Source organism: Hippichthys cyanospilos, chromosome 4 (assembly GCF_059441005.1).
Source record: "Hippichthys cyanospilos isolate Australia breed blue-spotted pipefish chromosome 4, RoL_Hcya_1.0, whole genome shotgun sequence".
In the NCBI taxonomy this organism is placed as follows: Eukaryota; Metazoa; Chordata; class Actinopteri; order Syngnathiformes; family Syngnathidae; genus Hippichthys; species Hippichthys cyanospilos.
In genome coordinates, this window is record NC_142372.1 from 23,887,611 (window position 1) to 23,899,250 (window position 11,640).

The window sequence follows — 11,640 nt, forward strand, 5'->3', positions numbered from 1 at the left end:
TTAACCTTGAGTCTGCCAATCAACTCCCTGCTCCTATTGTTCCCTGCCCAGGTGTTCCTTTTTTTTTTTTTTTTGCCACGTTGGTTTTGAGTGTATTTAGTTTCCCGTTTCCTTTCAGTTGTTGTCGGGTCATCGTTGATGTCAGTTCCTAGTCGTCATTCCTTCGAACTTGTTTTTTTTTTTTTTTGGCCATCTTTATATTAAACTATTATTTTTGAGCACACCCTTTCTGTGCTTCCCTGCTTCCGGGTCTGCACCCTCTCGCAGCATGTTTCCTCATGATACAAACAAGTTGAAAATGACAAAAAATAGTTGCGATATGTTTAGTAACATGTCTAATGGCTAGGATGTATAATGATCTAAATATGTTAAAACATTTTGTAACGTCTTTGGATCACTCTTCGGGTGGAGTCTTCTCCCAGCAGGTAGATAGCAATGTTAAAGTCAAAGTTATTCACAAATTATTTGATGAAATTGGTCTCACAGGGCTACAGCTTAGTTTGCAGGCTAATGACCTGTGACTCCAAATCCATATATTGCTTGAAAAACTAACATAAAGTAAATTATAAATAAATTGTCTGATGTTAACAACAGAATAGCCACAAAAGTACTACAACAGTAAATAAAATGAACAGATTTGTGTGTGCATCAAAGGTTTTGCACGGGAAAGATACTGACTGATCTGCTCTTACCTCAGGCCTATTAATCATCTAAGGACAACCGAGGGACAATCTTGTTCCTTGCAGACAAAAATAACAGAAGGGTTCAAATCAACTGCAATGTTTGTTTCTGCCAAGAGATGTCGCTCGCTGTCGATGAAGCTTCAGAAAAAGAACCCATTTCAATGCACAGGCGTGAAGTCATGTGTAGTCGATCTTGGTATCCGGAGAAGTGAGATTTGTCTTGAAAAGACTTTGCACTCACAGGTTTTAGATTTGTAGTCATGATAAAATAATTCAAACCATTACAATTTTGAATCATATTCACAATAAATTCAAACACACAAATTATTTCTGTTTATTGACACAAATTGTTAATTACGCATACGTATTTTGACAATACTCCATAAAATTTAGCCCCTTATAGAGGACCTCCCCTATGTGCTACGGAAACAAGAACAGACTACAACATATATATATATATATATATATATATATATATATATATATATATATATATATATATATATATATATATATATATATATATATATATATATATATATATATATATATATATATATATATATATATATATATATATATATATATATATATATATATATATATATATATATATATATATACAAACAAACTACTAAAACATTCAATGTCTGAGTAAATTTACTCAGGGAGAGAAGAATGCATTGAAGTTGTTAAAAAAAACAAAAAACAAAATAGGGACATTTTTCACACTGTAATGACCAAAGTGACTGTCAAGTAAAACAGTTCAGATGGAATTTAGCTTATTACTTTTTTTGTATCATTTTTCATTGCTGTTTCTTGCAACTATGGGAATATTTGTTTGACATAACATTTCAAAAAATAATTATTATTCAGGGACGCGTGCCCCACAACATGCATGAATCTCTGTTTGCATAAACTTTTTTTTTTCTTTAGCACGGTAGAAGAAGGAAGTAAATCACATGGTACGCTGGACATGACATCATCAAGCAGTATTCCAAATAAATGAGTAAAGTTATGTCCTTAACCTTTAGTTTTCATATTTTTATAAAATAGTTAGCCTTACTTGAATGCCTCACTGTACTTTATGCAACTCTGTTATGCATATAACCCGAATAAGATTATGTTTTTTCTTTCATATTCACATATGTTTCTCCTCTTGGTCCGTAATTACAGGTACTGCTATACTGTATTAGCTTTCTACTCCGGAGGGAATGAACAAATTGCAACCTGCAATCCCAGTAACTGTGATTTACTAATTAGAGTAAATGTATTTATTTATTAAATCGCGTACCACAGAACAGTACAGTTGATCTGTAAAGTGAACTAATCAAGGCCATGGTAGTGGATTACCGATTATTGATATTCACATCTGTCTTACGTTTGTATTTACTCAAGTAAATCGAACCGTATCTACTCTATTTGGATCAATTGCTTCGAGAATTGTTTTTTTTCCCTCTTTAGTCCAGTAACAGGGACCTCTCCTGGTAGAAACAAGAAACTGCAGTTGATTTTAAAGTGTCTTTCCCTTGAATATCTGATACCCGGACGAAAACGGAATTTCAATCCTGTTAACAAATAAAGATTACAGAATTAAAAATAAACACTCATTCTTGTCTGTTTTGGTATGCTTATGCATTTTGTGGAACAAGAACACTCAACGATTTTTATTAAGATACATTATTATTTGAATACTTTTTGACTTGATGTCGGTTTCTATTTCATTTTTTTATTGTTATTATTTTTATTTTACCAATTCATAGGTTGAAGAGGTTTATCGCTGATTGAATCACCAACTTTTCAGTGCGGTCTTTACATCAACGCATCGCTATTTTTCCGGTAACCTTTACGTTTGTGATTGAGTTATGGATGTTCCCATTGTCTAGTGGAACACAAATGCAGCATGAGACTCACATGACTCGGTCACCTGATGTAAATCGTTTCTATAGTTAACCCAAGAGTCAAATCGCTCAGTCATCGTTGTTTGCCGGTCACCTACGTCTCAACCTTTAAAATGAGGACTTTTTATCTGCTTCTTCTATCGGCATTAGCCCTGGCGAGCGACGCGATTGTTAGGTGAGATTTTTTTTTTATTTTAAACGCCGAGATTACAGTAAATCATTGTTTTTAGCCATGCTAGCAATGTTTTTTTTTCTGAAATGCCAAAGTGCATATAGTCTGGTTGGGCACGTTATGTTGTTGTTTTTCAATGTCTCTACAAGGCCTTTGTGAGTGATAGTTGAGAATGAATGGGGAAAAAATATGGATTAAATAGGCCTAATTTTCCAGTCCTAGGTTGTAAGTCTTGGAAAGTCGTTGGTAAGTCTTATGGGATCATTTAGCGTGGTCTGCTGTTTGTGTGCATGGGGAACCGTTATTTTTGAGTTTTTTGTTTTTAATAGAATTAAAAAGAAGAAAAGGTTTATGCAAATATATACCATTTACGTGAAGCTCGAGATTCGACTTCTTAATAGCATTGGCAAAGGATGCTGAGATTTGCAGAGATCTGCAAAGGATAGAGATGTATACTATGACTCATGTAAAAAAAAAAAAAGAATCTGCAATTGAAACGAGGAAATTATAAATGAACAAATTAAGGCAAATTTAGCCCCAAGAATTGGTCTTAATCTATTGTATTTTCATTTGTTGATCTACACAATAGGCTCACCAGATCAAGGGCTAAAGTGCATTTGAAAGGTCTGCAGGAAGTCAAACATTATTTGTGGCAAACATCTAAGGAGGAAGTCTGATGAACTAAGACCAAATTGATAATGACATGATTTGATTGATTTTGGCAAAGCTCCGTAAAGGCAGGAAAAGTACAGTTTCTCTTAACATATTTTTTATTTAATTTGTCATCTTAAGTCACAAGGGCTTCCTGTCTTGCATTGTGTAAGATATCATTTGGAGGTTAACTGTTGTAGGTTATACATTTCTGCCAGCCTTTAAAAAATGTGTTTACTGTAGAGCCTGCTTCACAACTAGATGTATTACTTTTTTATTACTACATTTGTTTCCTTATGTTTGCTGACAGACTACACAACGAACATCTTTCTTGTGCTCTTCATGCAGAATTCCATTGAAGAAGTTCCGTTCCATCAGGCGTGAGTTGACGGACTCAGGGAAAAATGCAGTGGAGCTTATGGCCAGCAAGCACTCCTTAAAGTACAACTTTGGCTTTCCTTCAAGTAGTGGGCCCACTCCTGAGACTCTAAAGAACTACCTTGATGTAGGCATCCCTCTCTCAAACACATTTTGTTCACGTGGTGTTTGAATGCTAAATTGACTGTGTGTTTCCTGAAAAATCGCCATGGTGCATAAAGGTGTCCTGCCATTGAGGTCCTGTCAATCCAACTGCAACAGCTAAAGCCTAAAATGGGCAAAGGTGTGGGAGATAGAAATAGGAAGCTTGTGCACATGATAGCTTGCTTTATTCTTGCCACAATTCGACAGTCAGCTGCTTTTGAGCTATTTTCTTCCTCTAATTTCCCCACTTTTCAATAACTTTTAAGATTCAAGAGTTTTTTTTATTGCCAAATGTTTAGTATTATTATTATTATACCACACAATGAAATAACAATAACCTCCCAAATCCCTAATGGCCTTTGTCCTAAGACATCTCACTCCACGTCAGTGTTAATTCAAATAAAAATGGTTTGAATGCACAATCACAATTGAATGATTGCAATGGCAAACCATTAGGGTCATGACACAAGGTTTTCGGTTGAAGCCTTATGCTGACTCTTTGAAAACATAACATAATTTAGTGTCACGTTCTAAGTCACAATGCAAAGGACATCACATGATAAGGGGACAAAGGAACGCATATTCCCCCAGATTTGAGAACTTGTGTGTGCTAATGAGTATAGAAAGAGGAACTTCATTCTTTGTTGTTCAGTTGACAATCAGGGTTTTGCAATGAGATTTTGAAACATCTCTGTCACATTAAACCAGTAAATAAGATTATTGTCTATAAAAATTGTATACTTCAAACGCTATCCTTTTTAACATCAACACAAGGAAACCGCAAAATAAAAACAACTTTCAACCACTGTTACCAATTTTTTTACAGCATCTATACAGGGATGTCAAACATACGACCCACAAATGGGTTTAATCCAGCCCACGAAAAATGATTTTGCAAAATATAAAAATGAGCTGAGCTGAATTTTTTTTTAAAAACGAAAAACTTGAAATGTTTTATGATTATTAGTAATGTTAATATTTTATGATTAATAGTGATGTTGAGCCTTTAGTATTTTGGACAGTAATAAGAAATGCTAATAAATTTGAAGTTGTTGTTTTAAAGGTATATAAATATATGGAGTACCATGATTTGATTGGTCCAGCCCACTTGGAAATAGATTTTCCTCCAGTTCTCCAGCCCCAGTTCTTTTCTTTCTTTCGTTCTTTCGTTCTTTCTTTCTTTTTTTTTAATTGAATTTTTGAAAAAGAATTTTCCGATTCCTCATGACCTGGACTGCTCAACCTGCGTCTTCAGACTCTCATATTACTGATTAGCATAGAACAGACTGGCCTACATTTTGTGTTGGATTTGCCACTAATCTTTCAGAGTGCATTTCTTGCTAACAAGCGCTATAAGACTTTTCAGTTCAATACAGTTTCTCACTGCAAGTTTCCAAGGTGCCGTGTTCTAAAAACTCCTACATTGCCACCAGGCCCAGTACTATGGTGAGATTGGCCTGGGCACGCCCCCCCAGCCCTTCACTGTGGTCTTTGACACTGGTTCCTCCAACTTGTGGGTTCCTTCTATTCACTGCTCCCTTCTTGACATTGCTTGCTGTAAGTCATTCTTGATGTTAATTCAATAGCAGTTCTGTAAGTTAAAACATCACATTCGTTGACTCATTTTTTTTCTATTTTTGGGTAGTGCTTCACCACAAGTATAACTCTGCCAAATCCAGCACATACGTGAAGAATGGCACTTCCTTTGCAATCCAGTATGGAAGCGGCAGTTTGTCGGGCTACCTCAGTCAAGACACGTGCACCGTAAGTTTGAGTTATGCTTCTGCATCAAATTAAGGATCTTGCAATAGGGGGGAAAAAATCTTGAGCTCGCCTCGTGTATTTATTCATTTTTTTTCTAGATTGGGGACATATCTGTGGAGAATCAGCTCTTCGGTGAAGCCATAAAGCAGCCCGGAATAGCTTTTATTGCGGCCAAATTTGACGGGATCCTCGGCATGGCCTATCCACGCATCTCGGTGGACGCCGTGGCTCCGGTCTTTGATAACATCATGAGCCAGAAGAAGGTTGACCAGAATGTATTCTCTTTCTACTTGAACAGGTGAGGAACATTCCTGGTGACGTTTTTAAAAAATGATCACATTCATGGGAAGGCTACACGTTCAAACGACATCGTGCATTTGACTGAGTGTACTCATGTCAAGCGGAAAAGGAGAAAAACAAAAACTGTTGCATTTGTGTGCTTTTGATTGGCTGGCAAGGAGTTTAGTGTGCACCCCGCCTACTTGCTGAAGACACGCTCCAGCTCAGCTGTGACCCTTGTAAGGATAAGTGGTTAAGATAATGGATTGATGGATGGTTCAAATTGATTTAGCTGATGTGCAGCATTAACCCCTTGGTGTCCGGGGATTTTTCCCTCAAAATGTTCAGTGACATCATCCTATGCATACATACGTACTTTTTTGGGTGGGAGGGAACCTATGCCTTTTGAACATAAATTGTAAAAATAGCAAAAGTAACTACGCTGTATATTTATGAAATAGAAATGTATTAAATATTTATTATGTCATGATTAGAGTAATTATGGCTTTTGAAGACTTTTGCATTATGAAAGTCCAGGCTAAGCCAATCAAAGTCATTGAAGGGCTTGCAAATGTCATAAGTTGGTTCACTTGTGTGGCTACCACGCGCCTTCATGAAATCGTTCTAAAGCAGGCTGAAGGGAACGGCCCACGCAGTAACTTGAAAAGGGAAAAAAAACCCCAACTGATTTTACAACATCAAGAAACTGAAATTAGATAAGATAGTAGATAAGTAGATAAAACTGTACTTCACATTGAGAGATATGTTAGAAGTTAGCAACAGAGAAAAAATGCCTCCAACTCCTATGGTTAATTTCTCCATAACAAGGATGACATTATTGCATTAATGCTGATATTACAGTGTACTTAAAGCTATGGCTTCTCCCATCGGGTACAATTGTGGGAATTGCACTAGTATTCATTTTTGCATGGTTAAAAGCACTATAGAGTTAAATAGCATTTTTTTTGCATTTCACATCAAAAGGAAAGCATTGAAAGAAGACACTAGCCAGCTGAAATTCCAACAAGATGGTGACAACATGTCAAAAGTTCAATATGGCAAGACCACTTAGTAAGCACGCCACCTGGAGTGTGGCGTCCCTTGGCTAAAGTACAGTGAGAATGATGTAGAACAGGGGTGACCAAAGTCGGTCCGCGAGGGCCGCTGTCCTGCGTGTTTTCCAGGTTTCTTTTCTTGACACACCTGATTCAAATGATCAGGATCGTTATCAGGTTTCTGCTGAGCTTGCTCATGAGCTGATCATTTGAATCAGGTGTGTCGGGAAAAGAAACCTCAAACATGTAGGACTTCGGCCCTCGAGGACCGACTTTGGACACCCTTGATGTCGAAGAAAAAGACCCAAAAATGGTCAAAATACATTTTTATCAATATGATCAAATATATTATATAGTTTCTCTGTATTTGATAAATTATAACATTAGATTTCTCCTTGTTTTTTTTTTTTGTCATATCTTTTTTCATCAATGCAAATGACGTCACAGATCCGTTTCGTTTACCGTGAAGAGCACCTGTATCCTCTGCTGACACGTCTGTATTTCTGCCACATCAGTAGCATGAGAAAGAGTGTTCTCAACTGCTGGGGATGTATTAACATAGTCAAGGGCATGCTTGAATTTAAAAAAAAAAAAAGTGGACATGCTGCCTTTTTTCCAAAAAAAGGAAAAAAATAATGTGTGCTCATAGATGTTAATGATGTGTGGCTTCTGAAAAAGAATATGTAAAAATAATCTATTCTAATGATGATTCTAATAATCCTGGTTTTTTTTTTTTAATTTACCAAACATTGCCCAATATTTCGCAATACATATTGCAATACGCCTTTACTGTATCGCAATATATCGCGATACACTTTTAAGACACAATACCCAGCACTATAGTGAAACGTTGATCTGCATTTTCCCTGCTTCAGGAACCCTGACACTGAGCCAGGTGGCGAGCTGCTGCTGGGAGGAACGGATCCTAAATACTACAGTGGAGAATTCAGCTACGTCAACATCAGCCGTCAAGCTTACTGGCAGATCCCCATGAACTCGTGAGTTCTCTGAGGGCTAAATTGCTTCATCAACACCACAAAAAAAGGGGGTTTATTTAATTGATTACAATTGAGTCAATTTAATGAAGGAAAAACTGTAAAGTTTAGAGCAGGGGTCAGCAACCCGCAACTCTGGTGCGGTATGCGGTTCTTTAGCGCCGTCCTAGTGGCTCCCTGGAGCTTTATGAAACATGTATCAAAATGGAAAAAGATGGAATACATTTCTTGTTTTAATATGGTTTACAAACATAACGCATTCTTAATGTTTTCCATTGCTCAAAAAATGGAGAGTAAATATTAGCTTTCAACATTTCTGTCAACGGAGATTTGTGTTATAGCCTACAACACAGGTTTCTTTCAGGTCTGTTGCAAAAGAAAACAGACAAACAAATATGGCTCTTCAAACATTTTGGGTTGTTGACCCCTGGTATAGACTGTATTGTTCCAATTACAATTACATGTTTAAAACTATACTTTTTTTTTCATCATTTTCAACACACACACAGGGGGATGGGGTCCACTTGTCACTCAAAACAGACCAATTTTCTCCACATATCTGTTAGAATAACATTAATTAGAATGTGAAATAAGTAATACAGTATGTCATTTACAAGGCTTAAAATTATTAAATATACCCCTAATTTGATATTGTGAGCATCCGTTTGTACATGAACCTCGCGAAAATGCTCTTTCCTAATTGCCTCTGTTGTCAACAATGAAACTGTGTGGATAATTTTTTTCGGCGGACTTTGACACATAATGTGAAGGAAAAGCTTGACTTGTCTCCTTCAGCCCTTGGACACATGCTTAATCAAGCCGTTGAAGACAAAAATGCGAGAGCGGCGGCATGGATGTCTGCAGGTGGGCGTGAAGAAGGCTTGGGTGAATATCTTAAGTAAGATTATTAGCAAAACATTTGACTGCCTGTGGAAGAGTACCAAGCATCTTTGAAGATATTACAAGGAGGAAAAAGAGCATGTCCGTGGATTGAAATAGGAGGAGCTATTTGGCGTGTTGTGATGATGAGTTTTAGAGATTTTAGACAAATTAATATTCAGCTGTGGCTAAAAATAAAGCATTGAAACTTCAAATCATTTTATTAGTTGCAAAGTTAGTTACAGTGTTTGCATCTCCACGCACACGTACATTGCCTTGCGCTTCTCTCATTTCAGCCCCACCCCTCCATCCCATAACCGCAGCAGTATGTTATTCGATATACCATGTAGAAATGCAAGTAAAAGTATTGAGTGATTTTGTGAGTTTGTCATTTTAATAAGACACACCCCTTGTGTCTAATTTGCAAAACCATGATCTATGTAAACCACTAAAGTCAGGGTTAGAATTATAACCACATTTTTTGTCAAATTCACCTCAAAGTGCAGTAAAAAAGGGGGGTGGACTTCTAATCAAAGGTCAACTTGTACTTGGAGAAATACAGTATTCCTCCATGGTATTTACCTGCCCGTTCTTCCCATTCTTGCACGGCTTTGCTCCAGTTACAGTAGCTTCATGCCACATGTTGAATTGCAGGTTGCAAGTGGGCAGCCAGCTGAGCTTATGTAAAGCCGGATGTGAAGCCATTGTGGACACCGGCACGTCTCTGATAACTGGCCCGGCCGCGGAAGTCAAGGCGCTGCAGAAAGCTATCGGAGCTACTCCACTTATCCAGGGAGAGGTGAGAATGAACCTCAGACCTCACTAGCTCTTTGGGTTTTCCATATCCATCCAGTTCATATCCTGAGCACTGAATCATGAATGCCACTTAGCTTACCGATGTCAATTGCAAGTATGACTATTGTCAGGTTCGCCTGTTGGACGTTTGTAAGAAACTATATACAAAAAAGGAGAAACGGCATTCTTTCCTAGCTTATGCATGAGGAGAACAGTAAAGGACTGCACGAGAACAATTCAACAGCGCTCTAAATCAGCCTCTCCGAACCCTCTCTTTTTATTTGATTCAGAAGTGTCTAATTACATGACGGTTCCCATCCTGAAAGAAAAAACATGGCCGGAATCCAGTGTGCTTGTCCTTCTGTGTGTGTATGATTAGTGCATGTGTGGCAAAACGTTCTGTGTGGCAAGACATTCTGCAAGATGTTTTGGAAATTGTGAGTGAAGTGATGTCTTTCTGGAGTTAAGCTTGAGCAGGCTGGTCAGAGCTGTCCTTCCCATAGCCAAGTTTGAGACAGCGATCTTCTTACAGCAAAAATGGTTTCATCGCAAGCAGTGCATCCATTCTCATGGCAAAGCATTTCTTCACTGCAGGCAGTTATATTGATTGTAGCAAATGTATAATCGCTATTTTTACTGTAACTGTATTCTGACAACTATGAAGTCATGATGTACAGTGCAATGGAACATTTACGTTTATTTTCTAACTCGTACAAGATGTTTGGTGTATGGAAACATGTAACGCTTTCCCAATTCTGTTTCAGTACATGGTCAACTGTGATAAGATTCCGTCACTCCCAGTCATCACCTTCAGTGTGGGCGGCAAGGCCTACCAGCTGACTGGAGACCAGTATGTTCTGAAGGTGAGAACATGCGCAGCAGGTGCTTTTCTTTTCCAGGAGGGGGCAACAGAGATTGACTCTACTGCTCAACAACAATAAAACTCTTGAGTGAGCATTACGTCACCTAAAAAAAAAAAAAAAAACAAACACAACAAAACAGTTGAGGCCTTGTTTCAGTTGACCAAGTCATGAGGGGGTAGCTTTGTTTTTCAGAGGGATTACACTTGGTTTGTTTTTCTCGTTCCTGTTGCAAGTGCGCTGCCAACTTTTATGCTTTGATGCTGCTGGCCTCTTCATTTTAAAGTGCCAGAACAACAGCACACCCTGTTTGTGTCACTTTCTAAATTGCAGGAGAGCCAAGCTGGAAAGACCATTTGTCTGAGCGGCTTCATGGGTCTGGACATCCCTCCACCAGCGGGTCCCCTGTGGATTCTGGGTGACGTCTTCATCGGCCAGTACTACACCGTGTTTGATCGAGAGAATAACAGGGTTGGCTTTGCTAAAGCCAAATAAGTACAACACGTATCACATATAATATACAGATGGCGGTACAGTGTTAACAATTCACACAAAAGGCATTTTATTTGTGTTGCACAACTTTTGTTGCTTTGCGATCAAACACTATTACCAATAGATTTTGTTGTTGAGCTCCACAGAAGAAGTTGAAAATTTCTGTCAGTTTGTAGAGAAAGAAAGTGGGTGTGTCCGCACTGGTCTTCAGTTTCATCAGGTACTTGTTTTAAGCCGTAATCTTAATTGAATTGAATTTTAGGGGAAGTTGCCATTCTACTACTGACTTTGGGAAGTGTTTTACTTGTGATTGGCCTTACTACCGAAATAAACTCAAGTAAAATTGTTATGAGTGTACAATTCTTTCTAAATTGTCAGCGTGTCCACTTCACATTGCAGATGTCGAGGGTTCACTTCTGGCTCCAGCCTTTCTGCGCAGAGCTTACATGTTATTCCTGTACCTATGTGGTCTCTCTTCCGCAATGGTTGGATGTTTGTTAGTCTTACATCTTTAAAAAAATTATTGGATGTAGATGGAAGATTGTTTTGTACCAAATACAGCGGGCCCCCGATTTATGAGATTAATCTGTTC

The 11,640-nt window shown here is 37.9% G+C and overlaps 1 protein-coding gene across 1 annotated transcript; it reads left to right on the forward strand.

Moving 5' to 3' along the window:
* Positions 1-2,598: 2,598 nt before the first annotated feature.
* ctsd (cathepsin D) lies at positions 2,599-11,395 on the forward strand. The gene is made up of 9 exons (XM_088412312.1): positions 2,599-2,759; positions 3,756-3,912; positions 5,363-5,486; positions 5,575-5,693; positions 5,792-5,991; positions 7,903-8,025; positions 9,556-9,700; positions 10,461-10,559; positions 10,890-11,395. The coding sequence occupies exons 1-9, from the start codon at positions 2,698-2,700 to the stop codon at positions 11,049-11,051; spliced, it is 1,191 nt and encodes a 396-aa protein (XP_088268438.1). The 5' UTR covers positions 2,599-2,697; the 3' UTR covers positions 11,052-11,395.
* Positions 11,396-11,640: the final 245 nt, after the last annotated feature.